The sequence below is a fragment of the Nerophis lumbriciformis genome, linkage group LG03 (genome assembly GCF_033978685.3).
Source record: "Nerophis lumbriciformis linkage group LG03, RoL_Nlum_v2.1, whole genome shotgun sequence".
NCBI lineage: Eukaryota > Metazoa > Chordata > Actinopteri > Syngnathiformes > Syngnathidae > Nerophis > Nerophis lumbriciformis.
The window spans coordinates 41,067,290-41,094,542 of record NC_084550.2 but is presented as its reverse complement, the minus strand read 5'-3'; the positions used below and the strand labels follow the sequence as shown (position 1 = coordinate 41,094,542).

Genomic DNA, 27,253 nt, shown 5'->3' with positions numbered 1-27,253 from the left:
TGCATGATGCAAACAAGGGAACCAGACTGATTGTGGAAAGAAACAGGAATACATAGCTCTCTGATTAGTGCCCGGGAGCAGGTGAGCATCCTGAACAATAATCAGAGGCAGGTGAAACTAATCTGCAGTCAAGGCAACTGAAACACAAACCCAGGGGTGCAAAAAAACAGAACTAACAGAACAAAACATGATCTGGGCAACAGATCATGACAGTAGATTGTCACATCAAAACTATGAATGAACACATGTGGAGTTAGTGTTTAACAAAAAAAAGGTGAAATAACTGAAAACATGTTTTTATATTCTAGTTTCTTCAAAATAGCCACCCTTTGCAATGATGACTGCTTTGCACACTCTTGGCATTCTCTCCATGAGCTTCAAGAGGTAGTCACCTGAAGTGGTTTTCACTTCACAGGTGATGCCTTCAGTGACATTCTACAATGGTCATGAAAATAAAGGAAACGCATTGAATGAGAAGGTGTGTCCAAACTTTTTGGTCTGTAATGTACATTATTATACAATTATTTGTTTGTATTATCATGTTGTCCCCTTTTTAGCCATTGTTTGTAAACGTGTTGTCACGGCCCGGGCGCACCTCAGTGCGCATTCATCTGCGCGCTGCTCTGGGCGCACCTCCAAGCGCGCGCCACTCCGGCTGCAGCAGGCAGCCGCTTTCAATCAGCAATCTGCACACCTGAAGCTGATGAGAGAACTGCCTTTTTAAGCCAGTGCAAACCTGCGTTCTGGGCCAGAACGTAGTCTCCTGTTCAGTACAGTCAGCCGTAACGTTGAGCTCTATGCTCCCTCCGTCCCCTGATTGCAAGATGTGTGTCTCGTCTCCCCGTGTTCCCCTCTGGTTCCCTGCTTGCCCCGTTTGGATCTCGACCTCCCGCCTGGACACGGACCTTTGTCGCCTCTCTCCTGCCCTTGACCTCACGCCTGTCTCTGGACCTTCGAGCCTGCCCTGCTTTCTTAAGCCAGTGCAAAATAAATGATAAATGGGTTATACTTGTATAGCGCTTTTCTACCTTCAAGGTACTCAAAGCGCTTTGACACTATTTCCACATTCACCCATTCACACACACATTCACACACTGATGGCGGGAGCTGCCATGCAAGGCGCTAACCAGCAGCCATCAGGAGCAAGGGGTGAAGTGTCTTGCCCAAGGGCACAACGGACGTGACTAGGATGGTAGAAGGTGGGGATTGAACCCCAGTAACCAGCAACCCTCCGATTGCTGGCACGGCCACTCTACCAACTTCGCCACGCCGTCCCCAAACCTGCGTTCCGGGCCAGAACGTAGTCTCCTGTTCAGTACAGTCAGCCGTAACGTCGAGCTCTATGCTCCCTCCGTCCCGATTGCAAGCTGTGTGTACCGTCTCCCCGTGTTCCCCTCTGGTTCCCCGGCTGCCCCTTTTGGATCTCGACCTCCCGCCTGGACACGGACCTTTGTCCCCTCTCTCCTGCCCTTGACCTCACGCCTGTCTCTGGACCTTCGAGCCTGCCCCGCCCCCTCTTGGACTTCCGCACCTCGCTCAACACTCCAGGTAACACTCATCAGTTAATTAATCTCCACATATAGTCGCACACCACACATATTTTGGATTAGCTACACACTTCATTTTCTATTGCAATATAAAATAAATACAGAGCTAAAACGACGTCCCTGCTGTCTTCTTCCACTGTACACGTGTGAAGGAGTTTGACTAATACATCGTGTCTTGTAGTGGACATCTTGTTCACCTGAGTACCAGTAGAAGAAGGACTGGCTACATCTCCCTCAGACCTCTCCTCCAGGTTCTTCACATTCATGGCATCCATCACTGCCCCCAGCCCCGGCTCAGTCTTCAGCTGGAAAACACAAGACAATAATCACACATTTGAACCGTTTTTTCATCATGGGGTTTTGTGCTAAGTGAGCAATAAGGTGGTCTTACCTGTCCGTGTTTGGGTGCAACATGGAGACGTGGGTTGTGGGGGGGTAGCCGTGACGCCTGGCATGTGGCCGACGTGTGTGACCCCAGAGGCGTCAACCCAGTTCCCCCGTAGAGGGCGCCATGCTGCCTGGAGTGGCAGTTCATGTTGCTGGAGTAGCTCAGTGATGGACTACAGTCACATTGCATACCAAAGAAAAACTTTAATATCAAAAACTGAAATCTAAGTAAGATTAAATATCTCAAATAAGGGTGATATTTGCTTATTTTCTGTCTGATAAGATAATTCTTCTCACTAAGCAGATTTTATGTTAGAGTGTTTTACTTGTTTTAAGTGTTTTTGTCCTAAATGATCTCAGTAAGATATTACAGCCTGTTGCTGAGATTTGATGACCTATATTGAGTAAAACATGCTTGAAACTAGAATATCAACTGTTGCAAAGCTGTGTCATCAACACTCACAAGTATAAAACTGCTTTTTTAAAGTAATAATTTCTTACTTCAAGCATGAAAAAAAAAATCTTGCCAACCTTGAGACCTCCAATTCCGGGAGGTGGGTGGGTGTGTGTGTGTGTGTGTGTGTGGGGGGGGGGGGGGGGGGGGGGCGTGGTTGGGGGCGTGGTTAAGAGGGGAGGAGTATATTTACAGCTAGAATTCACCAAGTATATATAAGAAATACTTGACTTTCAGTGAATTCTAGCTATACATATTTATTTTATATATATATATTTATATATACATATATATATATATATATATATATATATATATATATATATATATATATATATATATATATATATAAATAAGAGAAATACTTGAATTTCAGTGTTCATTTATTTACACATATACACACACATAACACTCATCTACTCATTGAGTTAAGGGTTGAATTGTCCATCCTTGTTCTATTCTCTGTCACTATTTTTCTAACCATGCTGAACACTCTCTCTGATGATGCATTCTGCTTCGTCTCCTTGTTGTGTGCGCAGTTGTGCACTGCACTCTCTAAAAGCCGTAGATGTTATTGTCACATATGCATGTACAGTAGATGGCAGTATTGTCCTGTTTAAGAGTGTCACAACATTGCTGTTTACGGCAGACGGACTGCTTTACGGTAGACGAAAACGTGACTGCTGTTGTTGTGTGTTGCTCCCGCGCTGGGAGGACTTATGGTCTGCATGGAGCTGGAGGGGGCGTGGCCTCCAGCTCCGCCTGAATTTTGGGAGAAAATTTGTCCCGGGAGGTTTTCGGGAGAGGCGCTGAATTTCGGGAGTCTCCCGGAAAATCCGGGAGGGTTCGCAGGTATTCTCATAATTAAAACAGATGACGGCCAAATGGACTTTGCTGTTTTATTTTCAATGAAACAATAGAAAACACATACTCATATAGTAATTCAGTTGGCACAGTACAGTAAACGGACAGTTCATATTTAAACATTTAACATGTGACATTTCTAACAATTTTGAACAGAAATAGTTCATGCACATTTAGATAAATTCCTCAAAATTACAATTATAAACATTTTTGGCCGGGGGCCGGGCTGTATTTATGCGCACTAATTGACTGAAAGAGCACGCACTTGGCACGATGATGTCATGTTATCGATGGAAAAATGCATTTTTAGACCATATGATTTGCCTGAGCAAAAAACGGTCACCTTTTTTCAAACATTATCACCTCTGAGCGCGTTTGTCGTGTTGGCTTCAAACTAGCACAGGAGAGAGATTGAACCATTCTGATTAAAAGTTGACCAAAGAGTTTTAATTACTGCTCCGGTTTGGATTTTATGTACCGTCAAAGTCGGTCCCGTCCATCGCTGCTTGCAGCTTTAATTTGACTTGTTTTGGAAAGTCTTGACAAGCCAAATTGTCTTGTTCTATTGGCAGATAATTTTGCTTAGTTCAAATAAAATCCCCCTCATTTTTGTATTTTTTTTTTCTTGTTTTTGAACACTGACTTTTTTCAGTGCAAAGGTAGGAAACTCATGTTAGTACAGCACCACAGTGTGGTTTACCAAACAAACTTATTGTAAAAAAAAAAAGTGTAAAGCACTGTATTTGTATACAACAACATAGATGATGTTAATACTGATACAATTGAGTTAACCGAAACACATACAAATAACATGCAAGTATAAAGAAAGTGTCAAGTCTGACCTCATGGCGCCCACAGACAGATGGCCGTACGAGCTGGCACCATTGGGGGTACAGCGGGCGTTGACAAAGGCCACCAGGGAGTTGGGAGACGTCCTAATGACCGTCTGCAGGTCCACGCTGGGGTCAGACAGCGGAGAGATAGACAGCGCTCGCTTCTTACTCAGCTTCAACATGGAGCGCGGCGTGGAGAACCTGGAGCCTGGAAGCAGGAAATAACTGATTACTGTGTGAATGCTCCAAAGCATTCATATGGTTTTCTACACCAAAATTCATCTACAAACCCCATTTCCATATGAGTTGGGAAATTGTGTTAGATGTAAATATAAACGGAATACAATGATTTGCAAATCATTTTCAACCCATATTCAGTTGAATATGCTACAAAGACAACATATTTGATGTTCAAACTGATAAAAAAAATGTTTTTGCAAATAATCATTAACTTTAGAATTTGATGCCAGCAACACGTGACAAAGAAGGTGGCAATAAATACTGATAAAGTTGAGGAATGCTCATCAAACACTTATTTGGAACATCCCACAGGTGAGCAGGCTAATTGGGAACAGGTGGGTGCCATGATTGGGTATAAAAACAGCTTCTCAAAAAATGCTCAGTCTTTCACAAGAAAGGATAGGGCGAGGTACACCCCTTTGTCCACAACTGCGTGAGCAAATAGTCAAACAGTTTAAGAACAACGTTTCTCAAAGTGCAATTGCAAGAAATTTAGGGATTTCAACATCTACGGTCCATAATATCATCAAAAGGTTCAGAGAATCTGGAGAAATCACTCCACGTAAGCGGCATGGCCGGAAACCAGCATTGAATGACCGTGACCTGCGATCCCTCAGACGGCACTGTATCAAAAACCGACATCAATCTCTAAAGGATATCACCACATGGGCTCAGGAACACTTCAGAAAACCACTGTCACTAAATACAGTTCGTCGCTACATCTGTATATCATAGCAGTCTGTCGGGCGCGACAATGACTGTTTCTTTTCGGTCGGATCATATTCCTCCACTCAGCCCGGTCTTTTGCCGTCAGCTGCCAGGTTGCAGTGTCGATCTTCAGTTCCCTCAAATTCCGTTTAACGGTGTCCTTGTACCGTAGCCTTGGCCTCCCTCGGTTTCGTTTCCCTTCCTCCAGCTGTGAGTAGAGCAGATGCCGAGGGAGCCGCTCGTGACTCATTCTCTCTACATGCCCCACCCATCTCAGGTTCGTTTGGGTTAAGATGTCATCCATCGATGGCAGTCCAGCATGACTTAGGACAGGGGTCGGCAACCTTTACCAGTCAAAGAGCCATTTTGACCAGTTTCACAAATTATAGAAAACAATGGGAGCCGCAAAAAATGTTTGAAATTTTAAATGAAATAACACTGCATACAATTTTTTTTTTTTGCTTTGTGCTATGTATAATACCAGGGGTCTCAGACACGCTGCCCACACCTTCATGTGGAATTTTAAAGCTGGTGCGGCACGCGGGTTTTAAATGAATGGCGCTTGTCAGCGTCATGCGTGCCGTGATGGTACAGCATATAGCGCCCACTACAGCCAGCGTGCCTGATCAGGTACACGTTAAATGGGGCTTCCGCTTGCTCACATAGGTGACAGCAAGGCATACTTGGTCAACAACCACACAGGTCACACTGACGGTGGCGGTATAAAAAAAACAAACTTTAACACTCTTACTAATAATGCGCCATACTGTGAACCCACACCAAACAAGAATGACAAACACATTTCGGGAGAACATCTGCACCGTAACACAACATAAACACAACAGGACAAATACCCAGAATCCCATGCAGCCCTAACTCTTCCGGGTACATTATACAACCCCCCCCCCCACCTCAACCAACGCACAGAGAGGGGCGGGGGGGGGGGGGGGGGGGGGGGGTTTGGTGGTAGCAGGGGTGTATAATGTAGCCCGGAAGAGTCAGGGCTGCATGGGATTCTGGGTGTTTGTTCTGTTGTGTTTAGGTGCAGATGTTCTCCCGAAATGTGTGTGTCATTCTTGTTTGGTTTTGGTTCAAAGTGTGGCGCATTATTAGTAAGAGTGTTAAAGTTGTTTTATATGACCACCGTCAGTGTAACCTGTGTGGCTGTTGACCAAGTATGCCTTGCTGTCACATACGTGTACAAACAGAAAATGTATATTATATAACAAGTGTTGGGCTGGCACGCTGTTAATACAGCTTGTAGAGGGCGTCAAATGTTGTACCATCATGGCACTCCCTTATTATAGCCATAAGGTTGAAAATCGGTGAATATTAATCCCGGGAGTTTTCTGCGAGAGGCACTGAAATCCGGAAGTCTCACGGGAAAATTGGGGGGTTCAGCAAGTAAGCTGCTGAGCCGCATCAGAGTGATCAAAGAGCCGCATGCGGCTCCGGGAGCCGCGAGTTGCCGACCCCTGACTTAGGACCTCTGTGTTCGGGATTTTGTCTCTCCAGGAGATATCCATGATGGTCCGAAGGTGGCGCATCATGTATGCGTGAAGTTTTCTGACTTGCAACCTGTAGAGGGTCCAAGTTTCAGCACCGTACAAAAGTGTAGCTAGCACAGTTGCTCTGTACACCTTGCACTTGACGCAAATAGAGACATGCCTGTTGTTCCAGAGTCTTTCCCTTAATTTCCCAAACACAGCACTCGCTCTCCCCATCCTCAGTTTGATCTCATCATCAAGCTTGGCATTTTCTGTCACTGTGCTTCCGAGGTACTTGAATGTCCAGCATTGCAAAAGTTGGTCTCCCATGACACAGACCTCCCCTGGTAGGGAGGATGTGGGCTCATACTTGGGTGGCTGGTACAAGCATTTTGTCTTCTTGATGTTTATTTTGAGGCTGAACTGACTAGATGTTGCTGCAAACTTGTTCACAAGATCTTGTATGTCTTCTACATTGTGCGCAACTATAGCACTGTCGTCCGCAAACAGCAATTCTCTCACAACCTTTACTGTTGTCTTGCTCTTTGCTCGAAGGTGAGCAACCTTGAACAGATCTGCATCTGTTCTTGTCCGGATGTAGACCCCCTTTGATGTGTCCTTGAAAGCAACCTCAAACATGGCTGATAGGTAGAGTGAGAACAGGGTTGGTGCTAGAACACAGCCCTGCTTCACACCATTGCTGACTGGGAAGTCCTTCGAGACCGATCCACCCAGTGCCACATTTGCCTGCATGTCCGTATGAAGCGCCCCAATAAGCTCAACAAACTTGTCTGTACATCCGTACTTCTTGAGAACTTGCCCCAATCCTTGCCTTGAAACCGTGTCGAAAGCTTTACTGAAGTCAATGAAGACCACATAGAGCGGCATGTTCTGCTGAACATGCAGAACATGCCGCTACATCTGTAAGTGCAAGTTAAAGCTCTACTATGCAAAGTGAAAGCCATTTATCAACAACATCCAGAAACGCCGCCGGCTTCTCTGGGCCCGAGATCATCTAAGATGGACTGATGCAAAGTGGAAAAGTGTTCTGTGGTCTGACGAGTCCACATTTCAAATTGTTTTTGGAAATATTCGACATCGTGTCATCCGGACCAAAGGGGAAGTGAACCATCCAGACTGTTATCGACGCAAAGTTGAAAAGCCAGCATCTGTGATGGTATGGGGGTTCATTAGTGCCCAAGACATGGGCAACTTACACATCTGTGAAGGCACCATTAATGCTGAAAGGTACATACAGGTTTTGGAACAACATATGCTGCCATCTAAGCGCCGTCTTTTTCATGCTCATTTCAGCAAGACAATGCCAAGCCACATTCAGCACGTGTTACAACAGCGTGGCTTCGTAAAAAAAGAGTGTGGGTACTTTCCTGGCCCACCTTTATGAGTTTGAACATCAAATATCGTGTCTTTGTAGTGCATTCAATTGAATTTGGGTTGAAAAGGATTTGCAAATCATTGTATTCCGTTTATATTTACATCTAACACAATTTCCCAACTGGGCAGCACGGTGGAAGAGGGGTTAGTGCATCTGCCTCACAATACGAAGGTCCTGAGTAGTCTTGGGTTCAATCCCGGGCTCGGGATCTTTCTGTGTGGAGTTTGCATGTTCTCCCCGTGACTGCGTGGGTTCCCTCCGGGTACTCCGGCTTCCTCCCACCTCCAAAGACATGCACCTGGGGATAGGTTGATTGGCAACACTAAATTGGCCCTAGTGTGTGAATGTGAGTGTGAATGTTGTCTGTCTATCTGTGTTGGTCCTGCGATGAGGTGGCGACTTGTCCAGGGTGTACCCCACCTTCCGCCCGATTGTAGCTGAGATAGGCTCCAGCACCCCCCGCGACCCCAAAAGGGAATAAGCGGTAGAAAATGGATGGATGGACAATTTCCCAACTCATATGGAAACGGGGTTTGTATTTAGGCGTATTATTATTATTCTTCTTCTCCAGATTTTGGCGCGTTCTACCGTCCACATTTTTCACCCGATTCAAACCGTTCCAACTTCAAACTGTTCAGCCTATTCGGGAATCACAGGCTTTCCCTTGACGAATTCCAAAAATTCCCAGATTTCCCAGTGTGGAGGGGGGGGCGTGGTCTGCAGGCCTGCCGCGGAGCGGGGTGTGTAAGGACCGGCCTCGAAGTCAATTCCAGGAATTCCGTAATACCATCTCTCATTTCAACATGTTACTACTTCAACACTTCTCCACCGATTTGAAAAATGTCAACACCAACCATTTCAACTCATTCAGACCATTCAAGTTGTTTTTTTTACCATTTTAAAAAAATTTCCCGCTTTTCCCCAAATTCCCACATTTTTTTGAAATTCCAATTGAAATGAATGGGACATTCTTCAAACTTCCTCAATTTCCACATTCTTCAACCTATTCAAACCATCCCACCTTCAACATATTCCACCATTATGGAAATTCAAACTTCCTCTTTTCCAAGTTCAAAAAAATTCCAGGATTTTCCAGAATTCCTGCTTTTCCTATGCCCTATTTTCACACTTTTTTCTGGTGACTACTCCTTCCACATTTGTCAACGCATTTCAACCGTTCCACCATCAAAACATTCCTTTTAATCAGGACCAAAAACATAGTTGTTTTTTGAACTGAAAAAATTCCTGGTTTTCCTGCAATTCCAGGAATTCCATAATACCATCTCTCATTTCAACATGTTACCACTTCAACACTTCTCCACCGATTTGAAAAATTTCAACACCAACCATTTCAACTCATTCAGACCATTCAAGTTGTTTACCATTTTTTAAAAATGTCCCGCTTTTCCCGAAATTCTCACATTTTTTTGAAATTCCAATTGAAATGAATGGGACATTCTTCAAACTTCCACAATTCCCACATTCTTTAACCCATTCAATCCATTCCACCTTTGACACATTCCACCATTCTGGAAATTCAAACTACCCTTTTTCCAAGTTAAAAGAAATTCCAAATTTTCCCGAAATTCCCTAATACCATTTACTACTTCAACATTTTTTGCCCGATTTAAACAATTCCAACACCAACCAATTCAGCTCATTCAGGACATTCATCCTCCTAATCATCTTCAAAAAATCCCGCTTTTCCCAAAATTCCCAAATGTCCAGGAAGTTCCCATTGAAATGAATGGGACATTTTTCCAAGTTGCACAATTCCCACATTTTTCAACCTATTCAAACCATTCCAACATTAACACTTTCCCAAGTTCCAAACCAAATTCCGGTTTTCCTGGAAATTCAAACTCTTCAACATTCAAACCATTCCAACATTCAAACCATTTCAGCGTTCAAACGATTCCAACATTCAAACCATTTCTACATTCATCCTACGTTCCATTAGCATTTCAGTTCAGCATCAGCTCTTCAACATTCAAACCATTCCAACATTCAAACTATTCTTACATTCATACTACATTCTGTCAGCATTTCAGTTCAACTTCAGCATTGGAGCATTCACACGCAATTCTTTCAGCAATTGTCTAGTTTCTTTATAATTTTCCTTTTTTTTTTTTTTTTTTTTTTGATTTGTCTCACCGTCTGCAGAGCTCATGTGATCTGAGTTGAAGTTGTGATGAGAGGACATCATGTTGTTCTGGTTGCAGTAAGGGGCGCCATTGCCTAAGAAAAATCAAAAAGAGACATCAGTGGTAACAATAAGAGAGAAACCATGTTTTCATGTAAACACACTACTGATGTTGAATATTGTGGTTATTTTATTCTGATGCTTGTATTTCTTTCATTTGTTTTAATCGTTGTTTTTCCTCTGTGATATGGATCTTCCTGGGTTGGAAATAAATGACTATACATGCTAACTCCAGTATGTTTGTATGCTATTGTCAATGATTATAGCAGTGTTTTTCAACCACTGTGACGCGGCACACTAGTGCAGTGTTTTTCAACCTTTTCTGAGCCAAGGCATATTTTTTTCATTGAAAAAATCCCGAGGCACACCACCAGCAGAAATCATTGAAAAATTAATCTCAGTTGACAGTAAAAAGTATTTCTCGCAATTGTTGTATATGACTTTAAACCATAGCCAAGCATGCATCACTATAGCTCTTGTCTCAAAGTAGGTGTACTGTCACCACTTGTCACATCACACCATGACTTATTTGGACTTTTTTGCTGTTTTCCTTTGTGTAGTGTTTTAGTTCTTGTCTTGCGCTCCTATTTTGGTGGCTTTTCCTCTTTTGTTGGTATTTTCCTGTTGTAGTTTCATGTCTTCCTTGAACGCTATTCCTCGCACCTGCTTTGTTTTCGCAATCAAGGATATTTAAGTTAAGCGGACGCTATCCTTCTTTGTGTGGACATTGTTGATTGTCATGTCATGTTCAGATGTACATTGTGGACGCCGTCTTTGCTCCACAGTAAGTCTTTGCTGTCGTCCAGCATTCTGTTTTTGTTTACTTTGCAGCCAGTTCAGTTTTAGTTTCGTTCTGCATAGCCTTCCCTAAGCTTCAATGCCTTTTCTTAGCGGCACTCGCCTTTTATTTGTTTTTGGTTTAAGTGTTAGATACCTTTTTACCTGCACGCTGCCTCCCGCTTATGGTGATTACGACAAACCATGTTCCCGACATCTACAAAGCAATTAGCTACCTGCTGCCACCTACTGATATGGAAGAGTATTACACGGTTACTCTGCCGATCTCTAGACACCACAGACACTCAACAACGGCACATTTGCGGATTATAATTACTGGTTTGCAAAAAATATTTTTAACCCAATTAGGTGAAATTACATAATCTCCCACGGCACACCAGACTGTATCTCACAGCACACTAGTTGTTTAGTGTCTGTGCTGTCTAGAGCTCGGCAGAGTAACCGTGTTATAATCTTCCATATCAGTAGGTTGCAGCAGGTAGCCAATTGCTTTGGGAACATGGTTTGTCGTGATCACAATAAGCAGACTACAGTGGGAGGCAGTGTGCAGGTAAAAAGGTATCTAATGCTTAAACCAAAAATAAACAAAAGGCGAGTGCCGCTAAGAAAAGGCATTAAAGCTTAGGGATGGTTATGCAAAACGAAACTAAAACTGAACTGGCTGCAAAGTAAACAAAAACAGAAAGCTGGACGACAGCAAAGACTTACAGGGTGTGGAGCAGCAGACGGCGTCCACAAAGTACTTCCGTATATGACATGACAATCAACAACAAAATAGGAGTGCAAGACAAGAAGTAAAACACTACACACAGAAAAACACAGAAAAACTCAAAATAAGTCACGGCGTGATGTGACAGGTGGTGACAGTACACCTACTTTGAGACAAGAGCTATAGTGATGCATGCTTGGTTATGGTTTGAATTCATATCCAACAATTGCGAGAACGACTTTTTATTGTCAATATCGGCTGCTGAGTTTCATTTTTGTATGTTTTCTGCTAGTGGTGTGCCTCGGGATTTTTTCAATGAAAAAAATGTACCTTGGCTCAAAAAAGGTTGAAAAACACTGGATTATAGCCAGGGTGGAAAGTGCGAGGCCGCAGTTAATTGAAAGCAGGCCCTAATTGGATAGTTGAAAACCCTGTATAGACTGTATAACCAGTTAATTATTCAACTGGAATAATGATTTGGAGTGTGTGAGGAAGCAGCTCTGTTTGACCACATGGTCGTTTATGGACAAATATTTTGTGCCACAGCTACAGAACCAATGTTGGAATACAATGAACGTACTGCTTGATGACGTCATTGGAAACAACATGAAAGACCAACATGTATAGTATGCAGATCTACCTAAAGCTTCTCATTATTAGGCATGGGTACCTTTCACGTTTACGGTACCAATCGATAACAGTACTCATTGATACCGATTGTCAATACTTTTAATTTAACGTTTAACAGTGAGCTGATAACGACAACTGTGCTGTGCAGCTTGTTTTCTCACACTTCTGAGTATTATTTGCAAGTATTATATAGTAGACTTTACATGCAGTTGCAATTTCAAGACGTTAGATGGCAGTAGTGTATAGGCTACGGCGTGTTGCCTTAACCAGGAAGTAGTCTTTGTCATTAAGTTAAATCCAGTCTTTTGTTGTACCTTAAAAGTGTTTATACTGTAAGTAATAATTATGATAATAATAACTGGGATTTATATAGCGCTTTTCTAAGTACCCAAAGTCGCTTTACATGTAGAACCCATCAATCGTTCACACCTGGTGGTGGTAAGCTACTTTCATAGCCACAGCTGCCCTGGGGTAGACTGACGGAAGCGTGGCTGCAATTTGCGGCAACGGCCCCTCCAACCACCACCTATCATTCATCATTCAATTCACCGGTGTGAGTGGCACCGGGGGAAAAGGGTGAAGTGTCCTGCCCAAGGACACAACGGCAGCGATTTTTGGATGGTAAGAGGCGGTGAGCGAACCTGCAACCCTCAGGTTTCTGGCACGGTTGCTCTACCCACTACGCCATGCCGCCAAGTAAGTATTGTGCTTGTTACTATGGTTCTGTCACGGCCCGAACGGGGGGGCGCATCTTCGGGAGGCGCGTGTCAGTCCGGCTGCAGCAAGCAGCTGCAATCAATCGCCAGCAATCAGCGCGCTTGTCACTGATCAGAGGACCTGCCTTCGTAAGCCTGCACAACCTGCTATCGCGCGCCAGAACGTAGCTACCTGTTCAGCACAGTAAGCCGACGCGTCATGCTCTATGCGCACTCTTGTGCTCTCTGTGTTTCTCCCCCGTCGTGTTTATTGTCTCGTGTCCTCCTCGTCATTCCAACAGCAGACCTCCGTTCCCGTGTCACGAGCTGTGCGTCTCGTCTTCCCGTGTTCCCTCTGCTTCACTGACTGCCTCTTGGATCTCGACCTCCCGCCTGGACACGGACTTTTGACGCCTCTCCCCTCCCCTCGACATCACGTCTGCTCACGGACCTCCGAGCCTGCCTCGCCCTATTGGACTTCCGCCTCTCGCTCAACACTCCCGGTAACACTCAGCAGTTAATTCCCACACATAGTCGCATACCATACACTCTTGGATTTAGTCACATTCCATTCCCTTGTGCATTAATTATATATATGGTATATATATATATATTAATAAATAGAGCTTTAACGACGCCCCTCCTGTCTGTGCCGTCTCCTTCCCTCTGAACACGTAACAGGTTGTACATCTCTTTGTGATGGACAATTCGATACACATCTCGATACATAACATTATATTTTAAAAACATAACGATTCAATAAGATTTGATACGGTGTTTGAACGATTCAATTCTATGGTTAACATTTATTGATGGGCACATAATACAAAATAAATAATAAAAGCATTCCTACCTGTGCATACCGATTGGCAATACGCACAGGTATCAAACTCAAGGCCCGCCACATCAATGTATGTGTCCCGCGAAAGCCTGGGAAAAATGTGTGTTAATACCGTCATCTGATTTCTAGTTTTGCGCGACACATGGTCTATGTTGTAGGTAGGTAGGTAGGTAGATAGATAGGTAGGTCTTTTTTGTCATTGCACAAGTACAACAAAACTTGTTTTCAGCACAAACCCGTTCAAGATGAGACAACCAAAACAGTGCACAGGGTTACAGAACAGGAACGCCGATGGGTCGCCACAAGGCGCCCCGTAAAAGATGGGAAAAAGGTCAACGCTGGGGGAGGTTGAGTAAAAAAATACAATCTAGTCTTGAGTGGGAAACAAACCTCCATAGCAAAGCACATATACATATTACAACATACATCTCAAGACTTGCAACAAAAGGGAGGGAGTGGTGGCTATGGTGGCAGGTTGCAGCTCTTCAAACGCTGCCCAGCCATCCATCACCCCGTCAAGGGCGTTGGATGGGGGGGGGGTATGTGTGTGTGTCGTATATTTTTTTCACGGTTACTCTGCCGAGCTCCAGATAGCACAGACAGTCAACAACGGCACAGATTATAATCACTGGTTTGCAAAAAATATTTTTAACCCATCCATCCATCCATCCATTTTCTACTGCTTATTCCCTTTGGGGTCGCGGGGGGGCGCTGGAGCCTATCTCAGCTACAATCGTGCGGAAGGCGGGGTACACCCTGGACAAGTCGCCACCTCATCGCAGGGCCAACACAGATAGACAGACAACATTCACACACTAGGTAGGGCCAATTTAGTGTTGCCAATCAACTTATCCCCAGGTGCATGTCTTTGGAGGTGGGAGGAAGCCGGAGTACCCGGAGGGAACCCACGCAGTCATGGGGAGAACATGCAAACTCCACACAGAAAGATCCCAAGCCCGGGATTGAACCCAAGACTACTCAGGACCTTCGTATTGTGAGGCAGATGCACTAACCCCTCTGCCACCGTGAAGCCCTATTTTTAACCCAATTAGGTGAAATAAAATAAACTCCCACGGCACACCAAACAATATCTCACGGTACACCAGTGTGCCGCCTCAGGTGTGGTACTCAGTTATACATTTTCCGACCACTTGTGGCAGTAATGAGAATCCCAAACAAACAGAAGAAGTCTGGAGCTAAAGTCATAGACGTTTCTTAAGCGCAAAAATGATGACTAAAGTGGTGAAGCTGTATTTTCATTTTATTGACAGTTTTAAGAAACATATTCACTATTAATTGTGTTTGTTTATTTTAGAGCAACATAATTGTATGTACAATTAAAATGAAGAGTAAGATTACTAATGTATTGTTAATATTTGAGCGGGCCCATTAAACATATCGGGCCAAGAAAGTCAATAAGGTTAAGACCCCTGCTGTAGAGTATCCACTTACCTTCTATGTTTCTGTGGCCCATCATGCCGAGCGGAAGCGAAGCTTGGGGGGGCCTCATGTATTGATCCAAGCAGTGACTTATGTTCTGCCCCGGTCCTGATCCGTGACCCATGCCGGGAGTCATTGGGTTGTACATGGCTCTGCAGTCCTGGGGAGGGCAGCTGAGGAGCGGTGCACGCAAGGACGGCACGTCGCTGTAGGGGGACTGGTCTGGAGGCAGGAGGCTGGTAAAGGAATATTACACAAATCATCAACTTGTGTGCAAATGCACCACCTGAGTCATATGCAAAATAATCGGGACACCACCAGTCCATCACTTGACCACCTACTCTATCTAACAAAACTCAATTTAAGCACATATTCCAGTCAGATTGATGAATAAATGCTCCACCAAACTGCTTATTTTGTTGGCATATAATAATATAATAACAACTACAAAAGCATAAATGTGCCGCCCGGGCCGGCAAGGTCTACTCTGTTGCCCTGACATAAATCATGATCATAAATTAATAAGTTAATTTCATTTTTAATATATTTTCCATACTGTGGAGGGAGGTGTGGCCAGCGAGCCTGCAGGAGCAAAGGTCTCTGTCTATGGTGCTGAGGACGAGCACCATCAGATAGGGGCGGGGCATGGGCTGACAGCGAGACACAGCTGGCAGGTGATTAGATTTCACAGGTGGTACGTATTAATCTAATCATCTGTTGTCTTTAGCAGTAAGCGGCCGGGAGCAGGAGGGGAGAGAGGATACGGACGTGGCTGAAAAGTTGCGTCCTGCTGAAGAGAAAACTTGTGATAAAATCTATGTACATTAAAACTTGGTTCAACTTTGCACGCCTGGCTCCTGTGAAGTGTATGTCAGTGGGACCGCTAGGAAGCGACTTCCACACATACATATGTAATAAATAAATAAATGGGTTATACTTGTATAGCGCTTTTCTACCTTCAAGGTACTCAAAGCGCTTTGACAGTATTTCCACATTCACCCATTCACACACACATTCACACACTGATGGCGGGAGTTGCCATGCAAGGCGCTAACCAGCAGCCATCAGGAGCAAGGGGTGAAGTGTCTTGCCCAAGTACACAACGGACGTGACTAGGATGGTAGAAGGTGGGGGTTGAACCCCAGTAACCAGCAACCCTCCGATTGCTGGCACGGCCACTCTACCAACTTCGCCATGCCGTCATGTAAAATCATTCATCATATTCTCTTCATCCAGTGTTCCTTGGATTCACATTAGAGCTTTTGTCCAATCATCTAGCTTGTTGCCAGCGCTGTATGAATTCTGCCGGAAGCCTTCTGAATCAACATTATCAGTTGCCAGAGCCAATCAGATCACAAGGTCACGGAATCTGTGCGTTCTGATGAGCGCACTTCCAGGAGCGCGCCAAGCGTGTGTCAGTCCGGCGGCAGCAAGCGGCTGCAGTCAATCACCAGCAATCAGCGCACCTGCGGCTGATCAGAGGACCACCTTCATTAGCCTGCACCACCTGCTATCCCGTGCCAGAACATAACGACCTGTCCTGTACAGTAAGCCAAACCAATCTAGCTCTATGCAAACTCTCTCTCTGTGTTTCTCTCCCCTCCGTGTTGATCCCCAAAGTAAGAACTGAACTGGGCAAGAAAGCGTTTAGGTTTTCAGCACCGAAGGCTTGTAATAACCTACAATCGAATCTTCAACTTCAAACCCTTGTTACATTAAATGAGTTTAAAGCTTTTGTGAAAGGATTGTAGTCTACCTTGTCTGTATGCACATGTGCTATGTGAGTAAGTTGTAATGTTGTAAATTTAATGTTTTATGTGTTGTTTACTGTTTTTAATGTAACCTTGCTGCTGCCGTCTTGGCCAGGTCTCCCTTTGGTAAAGAGATCTTTGATCTCAATGGGATTTTACCTGGTTAAATAAAGGCTAAATAAAAAAATAAATAAAAAGATTTTCTCGTGTTTTCTTGTCGATGCAGGAGCATCCCTCCGTTCCCGCGTTACGAAAAGTGCGATTCGTCTCCCCCGCGTTCTCTCTGCTTCCCTGACTGCCTCTTGGATCTCGACCTCCCGCCTGGACACGGACCATCTACGCCTCGCTATAGCCCCCCGACTACCTGCTTGTATCACGGATCTACGAGCCTGCCCTGCCCCTTTTGGACTTGCCTCTCGCTTAACACTCCGGTAACACTCTACGGCTAATCTCCACACATAGTCTCACACACACACACACACTCTTTGGATTCGTCACACTCCATGTCCCTGGTTTATTTATATTATTATTTGTTATTTATATATATATATATATATATATATATATATATATATATATATATATATATATATATATATATGTATATATATATATATATATACACATAGTATATATCTAATAAAACATATAGCTAAATACCATGCCCCCTGTTGTTTGTGCCGTCTCCTCCCCCTGTACATAACACACGAGTTGGTAACAGTAGCCCATCTCGGTAGCCTTACGTTAGGGTTAGGGTGATTAGATACTCACTTGTCCCTCCCAAGTGAGTATCCAATCACCCAATCACGGGTTGTTATTTGCGAAAGCAGGAAGTAGCACCGCAGCCTAGCAGAGAAATCGCCGGTGCTTACTTTTTTTTTACCCGCAAAAACGGAGAGCAACACGTTGATTAGGTGGCAAATATACATTTGGAAGACTATTTTAAAGGAAGATATTTAAAGAGAAACTACATCTTGTGAGACAAGGTCGGCCGACCCCAGAAGATAGCTTACCTGTCGCAGTGGTCAAAAGGTGAAATGCCTGCCACTTCCACTCAAATTAACCGACGACGAGGGGTACCTCTTTCTTATACGGCGTCAGATAGGTGCTACAAATTGTGAGTTCAAATATTTAATTTCTTTATTTTTCACGTTTAATATGTTTTTCATGATTTTTTCAATTTTGACAGTAAGATATGTTTTAATTGCTGTTGCGGGTTTATTGACTTTTAAATGCACCGAAAAATAGTCAGTTTTGTACACTGTTGATGTGTTTCAATGTCATACTTGCCAACCTTGAGACCTCCGATTTCGGGAGGTGGGGGGGCGGGGGGCGTGGTTGGGGGCGTGGTTAAGAGGGGAGGAGTATATTTACAGCTAGAATTCACCAAGTCAAGTATTTCATATATATATATATATATATATATATATATATATATATATATATATATATATATATATATATATATATGTATATATACATATATATACATATATGTATATATATATATATATATATACATATATATACATATATATACACCTATATATATGTATATATATATATATATATATATATATATACACATATATATATATATATATATATATATATATATATAAGAAATACTTGACGAAATACTAAGTCAAGTATTTCATATATACTGTATATAAGAAATACTTGACTTTCAGTGAATTCTAGCTATAAATATATATTTATTTTATTATATATATATATATATATATATATATATATATATATATATATATATATATATATATATATAAATATATATATATATATATATATATATATATATATATATATATATATATACATATATAAAAAATAAATACTTGAATTTCAGTGTTCATTTATTTACACATATACACACACATAACACTCATCTACTCATTGTTGAGTTAAGTGTTGAATTGTCCATCCTTGTTCTATTCTCTGTCACTATTTTTCGAACCATGCTGAACACCCTCTCTGATGATTCATTGCTGTGTGGCACGGGAGGGTTGGCAAGTATGTTCAATGTCCATCAATTATGGTATTTGGGGAGGTATTTTTTGAAGTAGGACGTCACTGAAGGCCTTGGTGGGAAAGGCACGGCCCGCCACTGATGTGGACTAATAGTAAAAAGTTAAAGTTAAAGTACCAATGATTGTCACACACACACTAGGTGTGGCGAGATTATTCTCTGCATTTGACCCATCACTCTTGATCACCCCCTGGGAGGTGAGGGGAGCAGTGGGCAGCAGCGGTGGCCGCGCCCGGGAATCATTTTGGTGATTTAACCCCCAATTCCAACCCTTGATGCTGAGTGCCAAGCAGGGAGGTAATGGGTCCCATTTTTATAGTCTTTGGTATGACTCGGCCGGGATTTGAACTCACAACCTACCGATCTCAGGGCGGACACTCTAACCACTAGGCCACTGAGTAGGTGCCTAGCAAAGGGATTCTCAACGGGTTGTAGAGCAACAGTTACCAATTAATTCAGTAATCTATCCATTAGTTTGTTGCATCAATCAAGTAATCAGATAAAACACACTTTATAGCCTCCAATGCGTATTTTAAGGAAAATAGTTTAAATAAAGCAAATATTTTCTGCTTGCCATAACCTGCATTCTTTTTTCTAATAAATGCACATTATCAACATTTCAATTGCAGTTTATCATCCCATTCCTAACCCATAGGGTTAAATATGATGTGGGTCCACCTTATGCAGCTATTACAGCTTCAACTCTTCTGGGAAGGCTGTCCACAAGGTTGCGGAGTGTCTTTATAGGAATTTTCCACCATTCTTCCAAAAGCTTATTGGTGAGGTCACGGGACGGCGTGGCGCAGTGGAAGAATGGCCGTGCGCGACCCGAGGGTCCCTGGTTCAATCCCCACCTAGTACCAACCTCGTCATGTCCGTTGTGTCCTGAGCAAGACACTTCACCCTTGCTCCTGATGGGTGCTGGTTAGCGCCTTGCATGGCAGCTCCCTCCATCAGTGTGTGAATGTGTGTGTGAATGGGTAAATGTGGAAGTAGTGTCAAAGCGCTTTGAGTACCTTGAAGGTAGAAAAGCGCTATACAAGTACAACCCATTTATTTATTTATCACACACTGATGTTGGTGGAGAAGGCCTGGCTCTCAGTCTCCGTTCAAATTCATCCCAAAGGTGTTCTATCAGGTTCAGGTCAGGACTCTGTGCAGGCCATTCAAGTTCATCCACACCAGACTCTGTCATCCATGTCTTTATGGACCTTTATGCACAGGTGGCATCCTATGACAGTTCCACGCTGGAAATCACTGAGAGCGGCCCATTCTTTCACAAATGTTTGTAGAAACAGTCTCCATGCCTAAGTGCTTGATTTTATACACCTGTTACCAAGTTGCAAGTTGTGCAAATAAATGACGTGCACTCAAGTAAAATGTTTAAAAGCTTTCCTGAATGACATTCTGACCATAAAATTGCATTTCTGTACAATATATAAATATATTGCCAAAAGTATTTGGCCACCCATCCAAATGATGAGAATCAGGTGTCCTAATCACTTGGCCCGGCCACAGGTGTATAAAATCAAGCACTTAGGCATGGAGACTGTTTCTACAAACATTTGTGAAAGAATGGGCCGCTCTCAGTGATTTCCAGCATGGAACTGTCATAGGATGATGCCACCTGTGCATCAAATCCAGTCGTGGAATTTCCTCGCTCCTAAATATTCCAAAGTCAACTGTCGGCTTTATTATAAGAAAATGGAAGAGTTTGGGAACAACAGCAACTCAGCCACCAAGTGGTAGGCCACGTAAACTGACAGAGAGGGTTCAGCCGAGGAATTATGGTGTGGGGTTGTTTTTCAGGAGTTAGTTCCAGTGAAAGAAACTTTGAATGCTCCAGGATACCAAAACATTTTGGACAATTCCATGCTCCCAACCTTGTGGGAACAGTTTGGAGCGGGCCCTTCCTCTTCCAACATGACTGTGCACCAGTGCACAAATCAAGGTCCATAAAGACATGGATGACAGAGTCTGGTGTGGATGAACTTCACTGGCCTGCACAGAGTCCTGACCTGAACCCAATAGAACACCTTTGGGATGAATTAGAACAGCGACTGAGAGCCAGGCCTTCTCCACCAACATCAGTGTGTGACCTCACCAATGCGCTTTTGGAAGAATGGTGGAAAATCCCTATAAATACACTCCGCAACCTTGTGGACAGCCTTCGCAGAAGAGTTGAAGCTGTAATAGCTGCAAAAGGTGGACCCACATCATATTGAACCCTATGGGTTAAGAATGGGATGGCACTTCAAGTTCATATGTGAGTCAAGGCAGGCGGCCAAATACTTTTGGCAATATAGTGTTTATGTATATATATACAGTACAGGCCAAAAGTTTGGACACACCTTCTGCTCATTCTATGCGTTTTCTTTATTTTCATGACTATTTACATTGTAGATTGTCACATCAAATCTATGAATGAAAACATGTTTTATATTCTAGTTTCTTCAAAATAGCCACCCTTTGCTCTGATAACTGCTTTGAACACTCTTGGCATTCTCTCCATGAGCTTCAATATATATATATATATATATATATATATATATATATATATATATATATATATATACTGTATATATGTATTTTTTTGTGGGTTGATTACTTTAAAAGTGGTTTAAAAGTGTTAGCAAGAACCTGAAACTGTGGCAGGACTGTGATGTGTTCTTCTGTCCACTAGAGAGCTCACTCTCATGGTTTTGCTTATATCTAAAGGCCCATCTGTGCTAGTCCCCATTTTTGGAACGTTCTAGTCTTACATGTGCATTAGAATACCTACTTTATGTCATCAGACAGTGAACTGTAGAAGGTTAAAAAAAACAGACAAAGTTATCAATGATAGTTATCAAAACTTATGATGCTGCTCATGAAAAAAATGATGCTACTACACACCTCTTGCATACCCTTAATACTAATATGACATTTTTAATACTAATTTGACATGTTTGATATAAGGAAGGTAGTTTTACAGTTAGAACAGAAGTGAAGACAACTGGAATTATTAACTATTAGAGTAGAGAGACCGATGGTATGTCATTAATATTGTTGGCTCCAAAATGGAAATACTTATTGATATTTACTGAGCATTGAATAATATTTAGACTAATTTCATACAAATAACATACAAACCCTTTATTTATTGAATCAAAAATACTGAAATTCCACGACATAGTGAATTTGCAAACAGCTAAAATTATACACAAAGCAAACTATAATCTGCGACCCAAGAATATACAACAATTCTTCTCAACAAAAGAGGAGAAATATAATCTTAGAGAAAAATGTAATTTAAAACATTTGTATGCACGTAAGACACTTAAGACCTTCAGTATATCAGGATGTGGAATTAAATGATGGAATGGATTAAGCAAATAAATCAAACAATGTACTAATATGATCCACTTCAAGAAACTCTTCAAACTTAAAGTGTTTACAAAGTACAAAGAAGAAGATAAACATTCTGAAATCACTCATCCATCCATTCATTTTCTAGATAATCTTACTCGTCTCACCATGTGAAATATAACTTACATCACCAATTATTATTTATTTATTGTTATTGTTATTACTTATGGACTATATTGTGAATAAATTGAGAACAGGAAGTGAACAAAGGTTTTAGCCACATCTATGTAAAGGAAAAAGGGTAGGATTAAATAAGCTCTGCTTCTTCCTATTCTTTTTCGAACATGTTGAATAGAGAAACTGAAAATTGTGATGCATCATGGTGTATGCATGCATGTGTGATGCATCATGTTGTATGCATGCATGTGTGATGCATCATGTTGTAAGCATGCATGTGTGATGCATCATGTTGTATGCATGCATGTGTGATGTATCATGTTGTATGCATGCATGTGTGATGCATCATGTTGTATGCATGCATGTGTGATGCATCATGTTGTATGCATGCATGTGAGATGCACCATATTGTATGCATGCATGTGTGATGTATCATGTTGTATGCATGCATGTGTGATGCATCATGTTGTATGCATGCATGTGTGATGCATCATGTTGTATGCATGCATGTGTGATGTATCATGTTGTATGCATGAATGTGTGATGTATCATGTTGTATGCATGCATGTGTGATGCATCATGTTGTATGAATGCATGTGTGATGTATCATGTTGTATGCATGCATGTGTGATGCATCATGTTGTATGCATGCATGTGTGATGCATCATGTTGTATGCATGCATGTGAGATGCACCATGTTGTATGCATGCATGTGTGATGTATCATGTTGTATGCATGCATGTGTGATGCATCATGTTGTATGCATGCATGTGTGATGCATCATGTTGTATGCATGCATGTGTGATGCATCATGTTGTATGCATGCATGTGTGATGCATCATGTTTTATGCATGCATGTGTGATGTATCATGTTGTGTGCATGCATGTGTGATGTATCATGTTGTATGCATGCATGTGTGATGAATCATGTTGTATGCATGCATGTGTGATGCATCATGTTGTATGCATGTGTGATGCATCATGTTGTATGCATGCATGTGTGATGCATCATGTTGTATGCATGCATGTGTGATGCGTAATGTTGTATGCATGCATGTGTGATGCATCATGTTGTATGCATGCATGTTCCAAATAAACTCAAACTAAAACTCAACTCATTTAGTGCATGGCAATGTAAGTGACAGATCAAAGAGCGAGAGAAAAACTCTCAAAATGCAACACAGACATTTCAGTTCAATCCGAACACAATAACTAAGAAGACAACTAATCAAACATGGGACATACTCTCTATTGCCAAAAGTATTTGGCCACCTGCCTCCGCTCACATATGAACTTAAGTGCCATCCCATTCCTAACCCATAGGGTTCAATATGATGTGGGTCCACCTTTTGCTGCTATTACAGCTTCAACTCTTCTAGGAAGGCTGTCCACAAGGGTGCGGAGTGTGTTTATAGGAATTTTCCACCATTCTTCCAAAAGCGCATTGGTGAGGTCATACACTGATGTTGGTGGAGAAGGCCTGGCTCTCAGTCTCTGTTCTAATTCATCCCAAAGGTGTTCTATCAAGTTCAGGTCAGGACTCTGTGCAGGCCAGTCAAGTTCATCCACATCAGACTCTGTCATCCATGTCTTTATGGACCTTGCTTTGTGCAGTGGTGCACAGTCATGTTGGAAGAGGAAGGGGCCCGCTCCAAACTGTTCCCACAAGGTTGGGAGGATGGAATTGTCCAAAATGTTTTGGTATCCTGGAGCATTCAAAGTTCCTTTCACTGGAACTAAAGGGCCAAGCCCAACTCTTGAAAAACAACCCCGCACAATAATTCCTCCTCCACCAAATTTCACACTCGGCACAATGCAGTCCGAAATGTATCGTTCTCCTGGCAACCTCCAAACCCAGACTGGTCCATCAGATTGCCAGATGGAAAAGTGTGATTCATCAGTCCAGAGAAGGCGTCTCCACTGCTCTAGAGTCCAGTGGCGACGTGCTTTACACCACTGCATCCCACGCTTTGCATTGGACTTGGTGATGTATGGCTTAGATGCAGCTGCTCGGCCATGGAAACCCATTCCACAAAGCTCTCTGCGTACTGTACGTGGGCTAAATGGAAGGTCACACAAAGTTTGGAGCTCTGTAGCAACTGACTGCAGAAAGTCTTTGCACTATGCGCTTCAGCATCCGCTGACCCCTCTCTGTCAGTTTACGTGGCCTACCACTTGGTGGCTGAGTTGCTGTTGTTCCCAAACTCTTCACTTTTCTTATAATAAAGTTGACTTTGGAATATTTAGGAGCGAGGAAATTTCACGACTGGATTTGTTGCACAGGTGGCATTCTATGACTCCTGAGAGCGGCCCATTCTTTCACAAATGTTTGTAGAAACAGTCTCCATGCCTAAGTGCTTGATTTTATACACCTGTGGCCGGGCCAAGTGATTAAGACACCTGATTCTCATCATTTGGATGGGTGGCCAAATACTTTTGGCAATATAGTGTATTTGCCTGTCCTTCATAATGAAAATGGACTTTGTGGTAAAAGTATGATCTCCTTCTGTTTTTCAGAAAGTTGTTGAGTATGTTTATACAATAACTGACACATTTGTGCTGGAGAAGCTGTTTTTTAAATGAAGTAAAACAAAAAAAAAGCTGTTGCTGTATTTCTCAGTAGAAAGACGCACCTGCCATCTCAGTATGATTTCATCTGCATTTTATTGTTGGATTTAGCAAGAATAATAATGATGTCACACTTACATTCAATCGGTATTTAAGAGGTTTCTGCAGACATTATATTGGCCACATGCTGACACTTGCCACTTAGCACAGTGCACTTTTTAATTTGTTGTCATGACAACTTCATTGTTCATGTTATGCATGCTGCAAATCAACTACATCAAAGGTGTCCAAAGTGCGGCCCCGGGGTGCCATTTGTGGCCCGCAGCTAATATTTTAACAGCCCACGGCACATTTCCAAAATACGTTTACGTTAAAAAAAAAGAAAAAAAAAAAGTATATATATATATATATATATATATATATATATATATATATATATATATATATATATATATAACTTAGAATAAAAGAGCAAACAGTTGTAATGCTATATTGACCATAATTACACAGCCTTTTTTTTGTTTTTACTTTAAGACTGTCAGTGCTCAAAAAAATTATAAAAACTTATGATTGATAGATAAAACTGATTTAAGCATTAAAACAGAAATTATTGATTTTAACACTTTTATGAATGGCGGGCTTTTGGATCCTCAGGACCTTTATTCTGATTTGTTTTTTTAGTAATGAATCAAAAGTGATGTTGTTTCAAATTATTTACATATTTAAGGCTCCAATTACGTCAAATATTCCATTTAGAAACATTTGGGGGGGGGGGGCATTCAAAAGCAGGGCTTTCTTTGAGGAAAAAAAGGGCAATTAAACATTAAAAAAAAAATTAAAAAAATACAATTACTTATTTTTAACACTTAAATGACTGAGACCTTTTTGGTGCCAGGGTCCTTAACCACTCACCAAAACTGAGAGGAGCCCAAAAATGTGCTAGTGTAAGGTTTGCAAACACAAATATTTAGTTTTTTACTCAATATGACAGTAATGTATAAAACATTTCTTCAAGCATAACTCCTACACCAAACATGCAATACGTCTAATAATGCCTGAAATAATGCATCTTTGTGAGTTTGACTAGAAACATGTGCTTTTTGTGAGGTTTACAAACACAACTTTTTTTTTTTTATTCAATACGACAGTAATTTTCTTAGAATCCTGAGAAAATGCGAATGAAGCAATACAACATTTCTTCACACATAACTCCTAAACCAAACATGCAATATGTCTAATAATGCCTGTATTAATGTATCTTTGTGAGTTTTACTAGAAACATGAGGTTTTGTAAGGTTTACAAACACAAACATTTGTTTTTTATTCAATACAACAGTAATGTCCTTAGAATCCTGAGAAAATGTGAATCACGCAACAAAAAATGATTCAAGCATAACTCCTAAACCAAACATGCAATATGTCTAATAATATCTGTATTAATATATATGTGTTCTTTTTCCCGGAAATATGTACTTTTGTAAGGTTTACAAAAGCAAAAATTAGTTTTTTACTCAATATGACAGTAATGTTCTTAGAATCCTGAGAAAATGCGAATGATGCAAAAAACATTTCTTCAAGCATAACTCCTAAACCAAACATGCAATATGTCTAATAATATCTGTATTAATGTATCTTTGTCAGTTTTACTAGAATCATGTATTTTTGTAAGGTTTACAAACAGAAACATTTGTTTTTTTACTCAATATGACAGTAATGTTCTTAAAATCCTGAGAAAATGCGAACGACGCAAAAAACATTTCTTCAAGCATAACTCCTAAACCAAACATGCAATATGTCTAATAATGCCTGTAATAATGTATCTTTGTGAGTTTGACTAGAAACATGTGCTTTTTGTAAGGTTTACAAACACAACTTTTTTTTTTTTGATTCAATACGACAGTAATTTCCTTAGAATCCTGAGAAAATGCGAATGAAGCAATAAAACATTTCTTCACGCATAACTCCTAAACCAAACATGCAATATGTCTAATAATGCCTGTATTAATGTATTTTTGTCAGTTTTACTAGAAACATGAGCTTTTGTAAGGTTTAGAAACACAAAAAAATAGTTTTTTACTCAATGTGACAGTAATGTTCTTAGAATCCTGAGAAAATGTGAATCCAGCAATA

The 27,253-nt window shown here is 41.6% G+C and overlaps 1 protein-coding gene across 1 annotated transcript in view; it reads right to left on the bottom strand.

The window, feature by feature from the left end:
* The window catches only part of gli1 (GLI family zinc finger 1), a 224,482-nt gene that overhangs the window by 19,017 nt on the left and 178,212 nt on the right, over positions 1-27,253 (bottom strand). Inside the window, exons 3-7 of the mRNA XM_061937735.2 lie at positions 15,245-15,468; positions 10,071-10,154; positions 4,095-4,293; positions 1,939-2,107; positions 1,745-1,852 (exon numbers count right to left, since the gene is read on the bottom strand). Of these exons, the coding sequence (XP_061793719.2) occupies positions 1,745-1,852; positions 1,939-2,107; positions 4,095-4,293; positions 10,071-10,154; positions 15,245-15,468 (784 nt within the window). The remainder of the gene's footprint in view (positions 1-1,744; positions 1,853-1,938; positions 2,108-4,094; positions 4,294-10,070; positions 10,155-15,244; positions 15,469-27,253) is intronic.